This window comes from Vombatus ursinus, unplaced genomic scaffold (genome assembly GCF_900497805.2).
Source record: "Vombatus ursinus unplaced genomic scaffold, bare-nosed wombat genome assembly UNPS02014821.1, whole genome shotgun sequence".
Lineage (NCBI taxonomy): Eukaryota > Metazoa > Chordata > Mammalia > Diprotodontia > Vombatidae > Vombatus > Vombatus ursinus.
The window spans coordinates 30,852,369-30,870,147 of record NW_020954599.1 but is presented as its reverse complement, the minus strand read 5'-3'; the positions used below and the strand labels follow the sequence as shown (position 1 = coordinate 30,870,147).

The window sequence follows — 17,779 nt, the reverse complement described above, 5'->3', positions numbered from 1 at the left end:
TTTTGGGGAAATCCTGCTTGTTCCTCTTTCCTGCCTTCATCAAGGATGACCTCAGTTTAGTAACACTGGGAATTCAGGTATGTGGCCAGTAGTTTATATTTTTTTGGTCCCATCTTTTTGGTGAGGTTCTTCTTTGTGTCTTTCGTTTCTTTTCTTGTTTCAGCTCTCATGAAAATCAGTGCCTCCAAAATTCCATCACCTCCAGCATAGACTTCTTTGTATACTTGATTCGGCTGCTTTTTCATCTCGAATTCAGTCCTATTTCTACATTATCAGGCAGCACTCTGGGGAAATGTGATATTAGTGTCTAAATGTTTCATAACATTACTAGCTCTTAGCAGCATTACTGGGTTTTTTTAAAATAAATGCTCAACTTTCCATAAAGAATGGCAAATACTCTTGTAGAAGCTTTGAAAATCTCTTTGCCTAACTTTATAATCTGACCGCATCTCCAACCACAGGGCAAAGGTGCAAAAAGGAAGGGTACTTTGCTCTTGACTGGTCAGCTGGAATAAGACTGTGAAATATTTATTTGGTCATTCTGTTTTGGTGGAGCTCCAAAGCCGAGACCAAGAATTATTCATTTTAACCCTTACTCAGCTTTTGAAAAATCATGAGAACCAGGACTCAGTGAATTATCTATAATTCAGGGCCTCATTCCCTGAGGGCATGTAGGTATTGCTGGCTAAGATTGTTAACTGAAATACGAACTATTTGATTAGTGGGCATGAAAAATTGGCCTACGTGTGGATTTTTGAGACACACCTGAGACAATAGTTTGTAAGCAGTCAATTTCACATTTAGGTTAAGTGAGACAGCAGATTTGGTTAAAACTCATTAATATTGATTGAGTGTTATATCGGGTAAGGGAACTGGGTTTATCAAGTCTTGGGAAGGAAGGGAAGCTTGCTGAAATTTAGGCCTTTAAAATATTGTAAGGCATATTTTTTGAACATGAAATGCATTTAAGAAAAACTCTTTGAATAACTGGTTTTTGAGATATTGGAGTACATAAATAAAGAAGCTCTGGACATTAAAGATTTTTAAAGAAAGGAGATGACTCATTTTCAGGAATAGTTTAAATATGATTTTGCCCATACGTAGCAGGATGACCACTTGAAAACACCCATTAGTCTCAATATTAAAAATCCTTTTCATCCCTTAAGGAAAATGTTAATATTGAATAATTAAACTATAAAACAAACCACCTCTTTACTGTCAAACACCAGCCAGTACTTTTCATCTATCCCAAAGATAAAAGTCATTCTTCATTAAAATCATCTAGGCATTAGGATAGCTATAGGTTTGCTATAGCCTTGCCACAAACGGCATATTTGTCTTTTCCCTGGTCACATCATTTCCATTACATCTGTTTTTAGAAGTATGTATCTTTATGCTGCCCTTTTTTTCCACAAGTTTTATGGAAATCTTATGCTTTTATAGTAGTAATTCCTTGGCTGTGCCATGAGCTCTATCTTCTATCAAAGAAAAGTTTAAGAGATTTGCTTTTGACATTATATGTAACATTCCTCACACTATAGCTCTCCAAAACTCTACCAAGGGGAGAGAAAGTATGTTTCTTCATCTGTTCTTTGAGACAACGATTTTTACGCAAACTTCTAATGCAATTATTTTTGGAAATTTGACCACTGTGAAATTTTTTTTTCATCTCTGTCACTGAAATAGAGCATGCTTTACAGGTACTGTACAAAAATAGCATTTACTTTCAGTTTTTATTGTTGAATGAATTGACTTATTTTAATCCAATATTTGCCCCCATTTTTGTTACTAACTCCACCTAGTGTCAAATATTTTTAAATAGTCATGGAGTACATTTGGTTAAAATACAAAGGAATAAATTTTGTTTCATTTGGTTACCTCCAACTCTTCATGAAAGTGGCAGGTGTCTGTAGTAGAATGCACCAGAAAACAGAATTTTATTTTTACCCATTTTAATTAATATCTTAGAATAACAATATATAGAAGAAGGTTGCAAGCAATGATAGTTTTAAAAAAAACAGTTAATAGTGATTTCAAAGAACACAGAAGGCTACTTCTCTTTCTAAAATGTGTTTTTCTATATGGAATAGTTTCTTACTAGTCCCAGCACATCTCCTGGGGTCCCAAGGACTTCATGACATTAATTTGTGTTTTATATTGTGAAAGACAGAGTGTCTGAATTGAAGAGCACAGATGGTGTCATAAGTAACATGCCCAGCTGAGTAAAATTCCTATAATTACATATACAGAAAAATGAAATATAAAACTACTACAAAAAATACACACATAATTAGGAGTTGCTCATCTTTGCTACTATGTATTATAGCTTAAATTCTTTGACAAATAACCAAAGAGTAAAGTTCATCAGCCAGTGAAGGACACAGATGACATGCCTAAAATAAAACAGAAAAAGGAATGGTATATTATTTGGATAAAAATTCTTGAACAAGTATTTTACGTTTATGTTTTATATAATTAAAATACATTAAATTTCAAAGTAATTTCTTAATACAGATGTATTTCTATACTGATTTCCTCAAAGGAACAGGGCAAACTCAAAATCCAATCCTGACTGACAAGGAATATTTTAGCTTCAAAAGAGTTAGTGTTCAATAAACCTCCAAAAATCATCTAAGACAGGGGAGGTCCCACCAGGGCCAAGGCAAAAGTAACTGTCAAACTTAGAGTGATAATCTTTTAAATTATGACATATTAAAATAAATGAAAATGGAAACACTGGGCTTTTTGGCCTGAAGCATGGACAACAGTGAAAAGAGAAATGGATTTAAGAGTTATAAGACCTAAGCTTGAATCTAGTTTCTTCTACTAACTAACTTCCTTTGTGACCCTGGGCAAGTCATTGGACATCTCTGGGTCTGTTTCCTCACTTGTAAATAAGGAGGCAGTTGGACTTAAAATTGAAAAGGAAGGGGAAGGGAGAAAACTGTCTATATACATTCCCCATATTAGTTACGACAGCAGCTACAATGCAGGAAAAACAACCTCTGCAGAGATGCCCAGGGATCCACACAAAGCCAAGTCCTTCCCTTCATTCTCACATACAGAATATCACCTTCAGACTGATATAAAGGATCAGTTTAAGCTGAGCTGTATAGGTCAAATTTTTTGAGAGAAATAAAAGTTTTGTTTCATAAAGTCAACCTGAGGGCTTCAGATTGTATGGAAAACGGGGAACAAGAGAAAATAATCACTATAGGACCTCATCTATTCTGCTTTACAATTTTAATGATGATGGATTTCCAAATACTGCGCAACTCAGAATTTTCTTATAGATGGCTGGAAGTTGACAGTACTATAAATTAAATAAATTTAAAAAAAGAAACACCACCCACACCCAAATCCAAGGCTTTAAAGTTTCGACTAAAAGAAGAAAATATTTGGGGGAGTTTCCAGTTTGTTTTGATGCATGCCTTGGAATAATACTTTCTGGCTTCTGCCTCGTCCTTTGTGATACCCAAGCCAAGCTGAAGACACCTTGCATAGTAGAAGGAAGCCATCGCTATGCCTTTGGTTATATATTCAGGAAGACAGTCAGTCATTTGGGCTATTGTGGGAACATCATAGCAGACATCATATTCAGAAATCCTGTTATAGAAATGGCAAAATTAGAATGAAGTTTAAAGTGTTCATTTCTCATTTAAACATTAGAAGACCCCTGTGGATCAAGTCCTTTTGCACAAATCAAGTTCCACATGGAACTTCATGTGTATCTACCTCTCTTCAGAAACTGGACTGATTTTATGTACCTGGGGAAGATGACTAACTAATGAGGTGCTAAAGTGGATAGAAGCACTCTGGGTTTCAAATTGGGAGAATTTGCATTCCAGCTCTGGTATTTATTAACTGGATAACCACAGGAAGATCACCTAACCTCCTTAAGCGTTAGTTCTCTCATTTGTAAAATGCAGATACTACTATTTGCACTAGGCAACTCACAAAGTTGTCATAAGGGAACAATAAACAAACACATCCAAACTACTATCATTATTTTGCCCCCTCCCATCCCCCTTGGTTTTACCAGACTTAACTCTGTAAAGTATGAATACTAGGAAAAAAAATTAGAGGCAGGACGGTGTAATAGACAGACAGTCGGCCACCAAGCTGTTCTGCCTTTGATAGTGTGTAAACCTGGGCACAGGAGCTCTAGCAAAGCATTAAAATTACAGATTGCAAAGAAAACTCTAACCTGCAATGGAAAGGGGGGGGCTTCCTCATTTGGGAGTTGTCACCAGTCCAGTCCCTATGCACTAGAAAATTGTTTTAAGAGGTTTACAAGTCCCCAAGCCTCTTAAATATAAATGATTCTGTATGTGAAAGGTTCAAAACTGGCTTTCTGCCTGACTGTGTCTGCTCACGAGGAAGGAGCGATACTCAATAACTGTGTCTCTTTAACCCTGGGGGCCCGTGAAGTGATCATAGCCAAAAACGGTTCAAACTTCCCCTCGTCTACAATAGAGTCCCAGCCATTCTGAATGAATCGGCTCTCCTTCATTATTCAGTAGTGGCAGATCCGTTCAAGAAATACTTTTAAAGGGAAAGACACGTTTTCCTTCTCCTTCACAATGGCCCTATTAATATTTTCAATTCCAAAGGTCTCAGGTCTAACGTTTCCTGATAAATAGTTTTTAAAATAAATTAAAAAGCACCTTTCCCTCTCTTTATTAGTATTGAAGTCAGACTGAGGACACAGAGGACTGCAAAACGCTTGGAAGCCTTCCTTTAAAATGCAGACCTAGCTTAGGAGGGGCAGAGCTGGAAAGAGCTGGGCACAGTCAGCCTCGTGGTCCAGGGCACAAGGTTCCGATGGATAAAGGGAATTTGGCCCCTACACCCCTTTACTGGGGCAGCCAGGTGGCATAGTGGATAGAGTGCCAGGCCTGAAGCCAGGAAGACTCCTCTTCCTCAGTTCCAATCTGTCCTCAAATGCTCACTAGCCGTGTGACCCTGGGCAAGTCACTTCACCCTGTTTGCCTCATTTTCCTCATCTGTAAAATGAGCTGGAGAAGGAAATGGCAAATCACTCCAGTATCTTTTCCAAGGAAATCCCAAATGGGATCATGAAGAGTCAGACATGACTGAAATAACAATAACAAAAACAAAAAAAATCCTTAACTACTATTTTGAACCAGTGATAGCCCTTACCTTAGAAGAGGGATTTTTGACTTTTTTGTGTTATGGACCACCCCTTTGACAGCCTAGTGAAGTCTGTAGACCCCTTCTCAGAATAATGTTTGTAAATGTATAGAATACATAGATTACAAAGGAAAACAATTATATTAAAATACAGTTATAAATATATATGTATATACATAGACAGACACACACATATATAAAAATGGATGCTGGCCTGCTGAAGAACTCACCAAAGAGTATTTGGATTCCGTAGTCACAACAAAGCATCTACCAGGGTGCCAGAGCGGAAAAAGACTAGCTCTGGGACCAGGAGACCCAAGGTCCAGTCCTAGGCCTGGCCACTTACTAGCTATGTGACCTTGGACACTTTGTTGGCCTGTTCTGTAAAATGGGAATAATAATAACTGTACTACCTGTCTCCATTGGTGCTTGTGAAGAAAGCACTGTGTGAGCTGTCAAGTGCTACAGAACATAAGCTACAACTACATCGATTTGACTGAGATCATTAGCAAATAGTCTCTTAAATATTTTCATCCAAATTATTTACCTTTTTGAAAATGCGACACATTTTGTAAAAAACTTCATTTTATAGTAATATTCCACAAGATTGCCTTGAGCGTAGACATTCCCACGGTCAGCGGCTTGCCTCAAGCACTGAAGGGCAGCCTCAGTATCTTGATGAATACCTTGTCCATAAAAGTACATGAGACCAAGCGCACCCTGGGACTCCAGGTTTCCATTGCCACAAGCTTCTGAATGCCAAAAAAATGCCTAAGGAAAAGTTCAATAACGACTTGCCATTAAAAAATAACTGTAGCTAATACTTTAAATGAAGTACATGGAGTGGGGGGGAAGAGGCCTTTTCTTGGCCTCCTCCCCCAATTATTGTCAGCTTCCCCTCTAAGATCATCTGGTATCAGTTCTGTATGTGTCCTGCCCATACCTAGAGAGATAAATCTTTCCCCCATTAAAAGAGAAACTCTCTCTGGATGGGAGCTAATTAATTTTCACTTTTGTCCCCAGTGGTTGGCGCACACGCACACATGCATGCACGGTCTGACAGGTGCTTAATAAATACCTGCTGACTGGCTGGTATGGGGGGAGAACAGCAGAAGATGTCGGATCAGAGGACGCTAGTTTGACTTTAGCTCTATCACTTGCTAACTTTGTGACCTTGAGCCAAAAAATCTCTTACCCTTCCTGTCCCTCAGATCCCACATCTGTAAAATGTTAGCATTAGTTGTGCTATCTACCTCACAGGAATCTGGTGAAGACCCAATGAGCTCATCTAAGTAAAGTACATGGCAAACAGCCTCAAGACAAGAACAGCTTCAGCATTAGGGCTTCATCAACTCTAGAAGACATAGATAGAGGAGTTCATCTTCTCTCTGAGGGGAAAGGAGTATCCACACCAATGAAATCAGAGGTGGCTGAAGAACTAAAGTGTTAAGTATCACTGTGGTGGAAGGCAGCTAGGTGGCACTGCAGTGGATAGGGGCCAGGCCTGGAATCAGGAAGACTCGTCTTCCTGAGCTCAAATCTGGCCTCAGTCACTTACTAGCTGTGTGACCCTGGGCAAGTCACTTAACCCTGTTTGCCTCAGTTTCCTCATCTATAAAATGAGCTGGAGAAGGAAACGGCCAACCAGTCCAGTGTCTTCGCCAAGAAAACCCCAAATGGGGTCATGGAGAGTCTGACAGGACTGAAAGACAGCAATTACTGTCATTCACTTAGGAGTAGTTCAGTACCTTCGGCGCACATTTTTGTCTAGCAATGCAGATATGCATCCCTATGACAGACTGCAGAAATGTTCTTACTTCTTTTACTTAAAACAGATTAAGTAATGATAAAGAGAAGATTACCTTTTCTAGATTTGTATTAGTCTTCAGTCATTTCCCTAATCACTACCAATCACCAAGTGGCCTAATTTTATCATGTTTTCCTGTAATCTCCCCCAACAGGAATGGAGAAAGAGGGAAAGCCCTTGAGATACTTATAATGAGATAGTACATACAGAGAACCTTTAGCAAGGAGATTTCAGAGGAATGTTTAAAAAACTAAAAAGAGAAGGAAGAGATAAAAAGTTTAAGTCAGTGGAAGTTGAAGACAAAAGAGTGGTGGACACTATCAGATTCATTCCTTTAATCTTGGTTCCTTCATGCAGACAAAGCAGGGATAGTGTTAATTAGTAAGTATGAGAAATGCTTGAACATCATATTAAATAATTTTGAATTGTGGTTTATATCTAGATATTTCTAAGTGACTAATAATAATTCATATTGCATGGCCTTGGTTTTAGTGGTAGGTACCCTTAAAGAGATAATTTTTGCCAAAAAAAAAAAAAGATAAAAAAGTTTTCTATTACTTCTCACTAACAGGATCAGGGACAATAATGTTTGCTCCCTTCCAGTATTTTCCAGCTGATGTTTCTACTGCCAGCCATAAATAGGAGAGACCATGTTTCTGCTGGAGTTTAAATTTTTTTTCTTTTTTAACAATATAAGAAAACTTATGGAGCATTACTGAGCATACCTTTCCTACCAATGTCAGGCTAATTCCCCCAAGGAGATTTTGCACTTAATCTAAAATGTTTGATCGAGTGAGATTTGTTTTCACTTCTTTAAGGTATCAGGGCATCATCACTTACTTTAAGGGGGAAGTGGGGTGATGATTTACTTAAGAAACTCTACCCCTAGACTAATTGGCCATTATAGTTATTAGGAACCTCAGAGATCATCTAGTGTCCAAGCCTCTTATTTCACAGCTGAGGAAACTAGGCTCAAAAACACAATACAGAATCTATCTACTACATTACTATATTTATTATTATTATTGCATTATTATATTATCCATTATAATGTAATCAATCTTTTCATATTTTGAAAGATCATTTTAATTTCAGGATTCTTCCCATGTTTTCTCTTAGGTTTTAAAATATACTATAATTAATGATCTTGTCAATGTTTCTGCTAAAAATCTTGTGTATCAGCTTGGAATTCTTAAAAGGCTAATTTCACCTGAAGTAATTTGGCAATTTGTCAAATGAAAAACAGGGTTGTTAAGGGTCCCAAACCTAATCGTTACTAGGTTTGGCTCTCAAAGCACACACCCAAAAGGAGGCAAAAAAAAAAAAAGAATGACTTCTTAATCTCAAGGTAATATCACGTTAAAAAAAATAAGGTAAGTAACTTACCTTCTCTAACTCTTTAGGCTCTTTTGTAGAATAGTACAATCCCAAGATACTCTGAGCTTTGACACTAGCTCTTGGATTCCCATTGTCTGCAGCAAAAAGCCATAGTCTAAAGAAAGAAGAGAAATCATAGTCATGTTACATGAAAAATCAGTAGCCCATAAAAACAAAGCTTCATTGTGAGTTTGGATTACCTTTCAGCTTCCTCATCATTATGTGGAACACCTTGTCCTTCATGAAAAGCTCTTCCCAAGTTGTATGCAGCCGCATATTTTAAATGCCTTGCTTTGGGACATGGAGATTCAAGAATTTTCTTCATATATTCCACTCCTTTTTCCTTCCACAAAGGAAAAAAAAAAGCATACCCCCCCCCAAAAAAAGTATTTTTAGTTTTGGCCCAAATAAATTTACTCTCCTATCAACATTTTAGATTGTGGTCTATACTTGTCTGAACAAAAGCACAGAGTAATGAGGCATCTGTAGTCCCAGTAGGAATGAAGGATATAGGACAAAAATTAGAGGTGAAAGTGTATGTCTTGACTCAGAGCTCACAGATCAAAGGTTCACCTCTATTTAACCACTGTTAACAAAAGGTCACCTTAATAAAATGCAGATGGCACAAGTGTTAAAAATTCTGCTTAAGAAATTAACAGTTTGGGGCAGCTAGATGGTGCAGCAGATAGAGGTCCAGCCTTGGAGTCAGGAGGACCTGAGTTCAAATCCGGCCTCAGACACTTGACAATTACTAGCTGTGTGACCCTGGGCAAATCACTTAACCCTGACTGCCTCACCAAAAAGAAAAAAAAAAAAGAAATGAACAGTTCTCAGGTGTGGAATGTAGAAATCAATAGATCAATCAATAAGCATCTATTTAAACATTTATGTGGCAGGCCCTGAGCTAAGCATTAGAGATATTTAAAAAAAGGATCAAAAAACAGTCCCTGCCCTCATGGAGCTTATATTCCAATAAAGGGATACAACATCTATATACGTAGGAACATGCAAGATACATGAGTAGATATGTTAACCACCTTTGTTACAATTCTTCCATCTGTGAAATGTTACCAAATGTGTGAACTACGTGATTTTGAAAAACAGAGCTTCTCATTTAATGCTTCCGTTATTACAAGTAAAATGCACTTAATGCCAAAACTTCCTCTTCAGAAATCAGGAGCTTGAATAAAGTGAGTAGATCTTTCGGTATGATAAAACTATATCCAATTAAAACAAATCAGTAAAATCTTCTGCAACATTGTTCATATGCAATCAACTGCTCATTTTTTAATGCTAAAGCACAATGTTAAAAAAAAAAAACAACTTGTCTTAGTTCTGCCTTAGCAAAGGAGTGAGATCAGATAATTTTACTATAGACTACTAATGTTAATCCCATTCTTTTTCTTTCCCTACCTTCTTTCTTTTTTGGTAAAAGGTGGGACAGGGAGAAGAGAGATAAAAAATATAAAAGGATATTATGGAAGGAAATATATAATTATGATCATAACTATAAATATAAATGAAATGAATATACCCACAAAGAAGAGAAGGGTAGCAGAATGGCTAGAAAGCAGAATCCAGCAATATAGTTTACAAGAAACCCTGTTAAAGGCTTATGTAATTAAAATAAGAGATGAGATGAATTTATTATGCTTCAGGTAAATTCAAAAAAGCAGAAGAGTCAATCAATCTCCAATAAGACAACAATAAAAGTTATGGTTAAAAGATATTAGGAAGCAAATTAAATTATACTGAAAATCATCATATGGGATAACATAACATCTAAGTACTTAAAAGAAAAGCTAATTAAATTACAGGAAGAACAAAGATAGTAAAATTATGATGATCAGAGATATGCTTTTTCAGATCTAGACAAAGCTAACAAAAGGTAAAAGAAGAAATGAGTTAAGGACTTATGTGGAATTTAAGAAAAGTTGGATATGCTAAATCTCTGGTAATTGCTGAATAAAAATTGAAAAGCATATGTATTTCCTCAGTTATGTACGATACCTTTACAAAAATTGATTAAGTTCTGGGTCAAAGGAATGGGGGACATAGAAAAATCTCATAAACAGAGAAAAGCACTGACCACAGTGCAATAAAAATTATGATCAATAAAGAGTCTTTGAAGGATTAAAACAAATGGAAACTAAGTAATTTAACCCCTAAAGTATTAGTGGTTCAAAGAACAAATGATAGAAACAACAGATAACTCCATCAATTACAATGACAACAGTAAGACAACATACTAAAACTTTTGAGATGATCTAAAACAGTCCTTGAAGGAAAATTTATATCTCCAAACACTTTCATCAACATAGACAAACTGATAGCTAATATGAAAACCATACTAAAAAAATTCTGCCTTACAATAAAAAAGAGAATGAACTTCAGAGTCAGTTTTAGAAATAAGCATTACTAGGCGATGGATTAAAGTGTAACAGTCAAGGTTCGTATTTCCTTATTTCATGATGAGAGATCATCTTGGAGAGATTAAGTGACTAAGTGAGGAGATGGCATCTATATGTTTAGATAGACTAAATTTGAGGGTAAGGAAAATCTGAATAATAGAAGTTGATGGGAGCTAGATTTGTGATGTCATTACCACAGAGAACTAACAGATGAGGAAACCCCAAACAACAATGGAGGCTAGTACTTTCTCTGCAACATAGTCTTAGAGAAATGCCTAAAGCTCTGTCCACTGTCCACTGTTACACAACCAGTAGGTGTCCATGGTATAACTTGAACCCAGGTCTTTCTGGTTTTGTGGCCACCTTTCTACTCATTATATTATTCTGCCTTTCATATACACTGATCAGCTATTGATAATCTGTAGAAAATCAGAGAAAACAGGGAACAGGAGCCATAATACTTGAAATGAAAATACAGTTACACTTCCAAAAAACAAACATTGAGTCTTTTTTTTTTTCCAGGCCATTGGGGTTAAGTGACTTGCCCAGGGTCACACAGCTAGTAAGTGTCAAATGTTTGGTCTGAGTTTGGATTTGAACTCGGGTCCTCCTGACTTCAGGGCCGGTGCTCTATCCACTGCACCACCTAGCTGCCCCCAGTGTCTTAATATTATAGATCACTCTTCTTCAATTCCTCCTAACAAAATTCTCACATGTATTGTGAGAGAGATGTTTTTCTCCATGATAACAATAATATTTTAAGATTTGCAAAGAATGATTTAATTTAAAAAAGGTCATGCCAGAATCATTTGACTGGTAGGCCAGAATGATGTCATAGGCACAGAATATATGGATTTCAGCAAAGGTATTTGACAGAACATCCTATGCTATCATAGAAAAGATGGAAAAATGTGGACTATGTACGATGACACAGGTAAATTCAGAACTGGCCAACTCTCCAGATCCAAAAAGTAGTCATTAATGGATTGGGGTCAATTCTTAGGTATTAAACAAATCAGTTAACTTCTCCAGGCCTTAGTTACCTCATCTGTGAAATGAGGGGGTTGGGCCTTTGAGGTTCCTCCCAGCTCTGGATCTATGATCCTATTTTTGACCCAACGGATTATAGCAGAGATCTGCCCTTGGTATCATGTTCCATATTTTTACCAATGACTTGGATAAGCAGAGACGGCATGCTCAACAAATTTATAAATGATGATATGAACCTAGGAGAGGGATAGCGAACAATGTCAAGATTCAAAAATATCTCAACAGCCTAAAACAATGGGCAAATCTAATAGGATGAAATGTAATAGGCATAAATATAAAGTCTTGTACGAGGTTCAAAGAAGCCAAAGGGCTCACAAACTAGGACCTTTCTTTGATTCCTCACTATCTCTCACTATTTCATCACACACACGCTGTGGTCAAAGCCCGCTGATTTCCTTGTCCCTTCATTTCTTATATGTCCCTTTCTTCATTCCAACACTGCCATCATTCGAGTGCAGGCCCTCATCACCTTTTGCCAGGACTAATGCCTTTTGGTGGGTCTGCCTGCCTCATGTCTCTCCCCACTCAAATCCATCCTACATTCAGCCATCAAGGTGATTTTCCTTAAGTGCAGGTCCAACCACGCCACTCCCCTCCTCAATAAACTCCAGTGGCTTCCTATTGCCCTCAGGATCAAACACCTAGCCACTACTCTTCTTACACCTTACTTACACCATGTACGCCTTGATCTAGTGACAACGGCTTCCTGGCCATTCCACAAATAAGACACTCCATATAAAGGCTCTGGATATTTTCTTTGGCTGTCCTCCATACTCTCCCTTTTTAACTCCACCAACTGACTTCCCTGGCTTCCTTCAAATCCAAACTAAAAATCTCATATTTATCCTGTATATAGTTTGTCATGCATATATTGTTTGCATGTTGGCTCCCCCATTACATTATAAGCTCTGTGAGGACAGCCTTTCTTTTGCCTCTTTTTTGTATCTTTAGCACTTAGCACAGTGCCTGGCACAGAGTAGATGCTAAATAAATGTTTATTGATTGATATAGATATATAACTTAATCCTTATAATTCCCACTTACAAATGACAAGTTAAATCACTTATCTAAAGGTTTCCCAGGTTTCCTTCAAAAGTGTTAATTTAAGGGGCAGCTAGGTGGCACAGTGGATAGAGTACCAGCCCTGAAGTCAGGAGGACCTGAGTTCAAATCCAACCTCAGACCAAACGCTTGACACTTACTAGCTGTGTGACCCTGGGCAAGTCACTTAACCCCAAATGCCTAAAAATAAAAATAAAAAAATTTTTTAAAAGTGTCAATTTAAAATCCCACTTTCTGCAAGAAGCCTTTCCTTCTCATTGCTAATACTTTCCTTCCCTCTGAGAGTACCTCAAAATCACTCTGCATATATCTTGTATGAACACAGTTGTTTGCATGATGTCTCCCCCATTAGACTGTGAGCTCCTGGAGACCAGAGTCTGCTTTTTTCCTTTCTTTAAATCCTTAGGGCTTAACAGTGCCTGGCACATAACAAGCAACTAGTGAATTTTGTTTGTTGATGTGACTTGACTTATCATAAATGGAGGAGCAGGGACTCAGACCCAGGTCTCCTGACTTCAACAATGGTGAGAACTTTAACAGTGTAGGGCAAATTCTGAAAGCTCATTGCCACAGTATCTCTGGATCAGTATCACTAACAGGACCCCAGAATGTTCTTTTAGGCTGTGACTTTGATTCTGGACTTCTTTTCATTATAATAATCCAGACAATGCTATATCATACATAAATTTCCAGCTCCAGGATCACCTGTGGGACCTCAAAAAGCCCAAGATCACAGAGAAGGGTTCTTTTATGCCTTCAGAAGTTACTTTACTTTTTATAATTTAGCTCATTGGAGAAATGCTACAGAAGACTATTAACAAGACTTTGGAAGAAATTAGAAAATTAAGAAGTACTCACAACTATAGCTAAACTACCATATATGTTTCCATTTTTTTCAACAAACCTCTTCCCTAATTAGTAGAGCCACCACATTTCTACAATCTCAAATCATTACAAACTAAGATAGGAAAAGGACTCATGGGAGCCAGGATTTCCTTTTACCTAAGGTTCATTTCCCCTCTTCCAACCTAGTAAGTCAAGAAAAAATAATTATAAAGTCTTCCTCTAAATGTGTAGAAGCAAGTGAGGCTGGTGACTTTGTATAGCCCTCCCTCACTTAAATCCAATTCACTTGCATGTCATGGTATCACTCCCTGATGTCATGGTCCTCTTCAAAAACGAAAGACAAACAACAACAATAGAGGAGAAAATGAGTGAGCCATCTATTCAAACAATTCCCTCTAAAGCCTAGAATTCTGCTGTTACTTGTTATCTGGCTTGGGATTTTTTTGCTTTTGAGAAGTGTAACTATTAATTCCAGAGAAACCACCTTCCCCAGAGTTAATAACTAGATGCCCAAAACAAAGCCAAAATAAAAATAACTACAACAAAACTCCAAACACTGGGGCTATAACACTTACAAGAATTTAGGAAACTAGTATTCTAGGGCAGGAAACAGTAAGAATGGCACCCACTTAAATTTTGTTCTAAAGGAGCATCGGCCTTAGATCTGGAAAGGATCCAGTCCAGTGGTGACAAATTCAAAACAAAATGGATTCGTTCAGGCCACATGTTTACTTAGAAAACCACAAATTAACATTATCTTTGTTGTATTGTATTTTCATTTATTTTGTGAAACATTTCTCAATTATGGTTTAATCTGGCTCAGAGTCATGGTGGGAGTTTTAGGTTCTACTTTTACTGTTTCAGATTTTACATCTCTGACCCAATTCTCTTGTTTTACGGAAGAGGAAACTGAGAGCCATAGAGGGAAAACGACTTAGCCCACATTCACAAAGGCTGCAAGTAGCAACACTCAGTAGTATATTCACATTCACATCTTCTGACTGTAAATCCAGAAATCTTTGGATTCATCTCTGGCAAATATAGAATAATTGGATGCTAGGTTGGAAGGAGCCTCCACGTGCAAACTCTAAATGGAGATCACCTCCTCCTGGGGAATGAGACAAAGCCTCTGGCCTGAAAGGATTTACAATCTCTCTGCCTCTAGACAGAACTACATTTAAGCCACTCTACTTTGAAAATATTTCTAGAAATGGAGATCCCACATTTTCCCTCAATAACCTCTTTTAGTTTTAAATCCTAAATCTAATAATGCAGCAGCCAAATGATCATGTAATCTTGACTCTATCACATCTTAGATGAGAAGAAGTGAGTAAACTCATAGGTAAGAAAATGAACATTTTCAAGTAGTCTTTCTGGAGTGACCTAGACTTCTGTATGGGGACATTTCAGGCAGCTAGGTGGCAAAGTGGAGAGAGTATCTGGCCTTGAGTCAAGAAGACTCACCTTCCTGATAGCTGTGTGACTCTGGGCAATTCCCTTAACCCTATTTGCCTCAGTTTTCCCATCTGTAAAATGAGCCAGAAAAGGAAATGGTAGATCACTTCAGTATCTTTGCCAAGAAAACCCCAAATGGGGTCACGAAGAATCAGACACGACTGATACAGTGATTCAAGCAAATGTTTAAGAAAGTTTTGAACTTCTCAGATGGCAGAAGTTTTATTCAAAGAGAAAAGTACCCTAAGCTTGGAAAGTTTTTGGATTCAGGATTAAATTAAAGGCAAATATGCAATTTCAAAATGTCCACTAGAACAGCAACACAAGTCAAGAAAATCAACCCACTGGAAGATTCGTGACATTTTAAGGCTTATCTGGCCTTACTGGCAGTATTCTTTTAAATATCAACATAAGCCTTGTGAAGTCTGCATTATTCAGAAAGGCTCATATCAATAAGATATCATAATAAGTAATGAATGAATCTATAAAACAATTTTATATCTGATAATGCTATAATTTTTCACTAAATTCTCAACCTTTATCTGCAGATGGCAAGCTGTATTTCCCCAAGCAACCTGACAGTCAAGATATTATTAAAATAGGAGTGGATAACAAATGGACATAAAACATCACATTCCAACGGATTCCTGATTTTAATTATTTGGTACAGTTTGTCTCAAATCCTAGGAAAAAATGGACAAAGGGAGCTACTAATAGCTCAGTATCCAAAGGGTAGCAAATAGATACTTAGGACAACGTTTTTCCACTTAATTTCCTAAGGAAAGTATACTTATCAATCAGCATCTGTCTATTTCTAAACATTCCACTCACTTCATTGTTTTCTTTATCCTGTAAGAAAATGCTGAAATATTGAAAAGGAATAGTTTTAAGGTAAGGTTAATTCTGAGCCAGTATCACACTGAGTAAAAAGATAAAAATTTCTTTTGAAAAGCTAACACAATAAAATCTCACAGATGGAAAGGACCTAAAGATAAACATTCACAGACTTTACAGTAAACATACACATAAAGATGTTTTCCCTCACTTTTTGATTCACTTAAGCCATTCTTTTTGATTCTGCTCTTAGTAAGGTTCTATCTTGCATTAGGATTAATACTTTGCATATTTTATTCTCAAGGGCAAGGAAGATCTCATTACCTATATTTTTATTTCTGCAGGGTATTTGGCAAATTCTGTCATTATACCTTTGTAGTTAAGGTGGAAAGCTAAAAACTAGATGATAGATTCAAAATGGGTGATGAATTAGACTGAAAGAATTCTTATTACTGAATTGATGTCCAATTTGGGGTGATGTTGTAGACAAGATTTATGTTTTGCTTCAGGTGACATCTGAGATTCCTTCTAATTCTGTAATTCTATCACTCTATGAAAAAATGGATTGAACATGAGTTCAGGGCCCCTTATTTGAGAAGGAATACACTGCATTTACTTTGTTTTCTAGGTTATTATGTGACTTGTTTGCCCCCTAGAGGCCAGCCAGAATCTTCATTAACTTAGAGAGTTAGAAGTCTGTATTTTACATAGCAAGCAATTCATGGCTTATGACATCAGGTCTAAGAGTTGTGTTCTACTATTTAAAAGCAACAGTGCTCTCTTTGAATACATTATTGTAAATTATCATTTTTTTCTTGTAAAGTGAGTTTTTTAATGTACAAAAAAGGAATCAATCTCTTTAAAAAGTTAGAAGCTGGTTTGAAGGGATCCAGGACCTTGATATAGTGGTTAATGAATAACCTGAAGCACTTAAAGTTAACTATTATTTTACACCAGGTTGAGCTTTAATGCCTTAACAAATATATAACAAATATGAGATAGTCAATCAACTCAATTCAACAAGAGGAAAGTGGAGGGGAGGGGAAAGGAGGAAGGGAACGCTTATGCACAGCCTCTATCAATGTTGTTCTGGGCTTCAGGAATATAAAAAAAGAAAAGAAAACAGCTGTTTATAGGATTGATGGGGTTCCTCCCTAAATGGGGTGGATCCTAATCAATTAGGAATGTTACAGAAAGGGCACTGGAACAGACTGAGGAGACCTAGGCTCATATCCCAGCTCCCCCACTTCTACCAAGTGTGTGACATCGGGCAAGGCATTTAACCCCCCTCCACCTTAGTTGGTTCATTTGTAAGACCATTTTGGACGAGATGAACAAGAAAGTCTTTTACAAAACCATAACGTCTTTTTTCCCTTTTCTAATACAGAATAGAACAAAAAGTGACCTAAAGGTTTCCGGAATTAGCAGAAAATAGTCACAGGGAAAGTTTTTTTTTTTTCCTCCTCCCCTGAGCCATTTTAAGCCACATTAACAGAAGAAAAACTGAAAAAGCTGTTTTTAGTTCTACAAGGGTAAGGAGAACTGTCTACAACTTGGGGACTTTCAACACTTGCATCTCCACAGAAAAAAAGGAAGAATTAAAGGTTTCTCTTTAAAAGCACAGCAAGGATTAAGCAGTGCTTGATAGCTAAAATGGAGAAATTTTACCTACTAGATGGTTCTTTCAATTTGCTCCAAAGGGTATCATTCTTTTAACTATCATGCAAATGTTCCTCCAATAAAGTCCTACTCCATTTGTGGAAGGGAGGCTGCTGTGGCTTTT

At 37.1% G+C, this 17,779-nt stretch overlaps 1 protein-coding gene across 5 annotated transcripts in view; it reads right to left on the bottom strand.

Moving 5' to 3' along the window:
• Positions 1-1,929: 1,929 nt before the first annotated feature.
• The window catches only part of LRP2BP (LRP2 binding protein), a 41,078-nt gene continuing 25,228 nt past the window's right edge, over positions 1,930-17,779 (bottom strand). For 3 of the 5 annotated variants that reach the window (XM_027837443.1, XM_027837441.1, XM_027837442.1), the window contains 4 exons: positions 8,539-8,681; positions 8,348-8,453; positions 5,702-5,925; positions 3,321-3,606 (listed from right to left, as the gene is read on the bottom strand). In XM_027837443.1, coding sequence (XP_027693244.1) covers positions 3,321-3,606; positions 5,702-5,925; positions 8,348-8,453; positions 8,539-8,681 — 759 coding nt within the window. Of the gene's footprint in view, positions 2,394-3,320; positions 3,607-5,701; positions 5,926-8,347; positions 8,454-8,538; positions 8,682-17,779 lie in introns of those variants that run through there. The other 2 variants (XM_027837444.1, XM_027837445.1) reach the window with 2 other exon arrangements.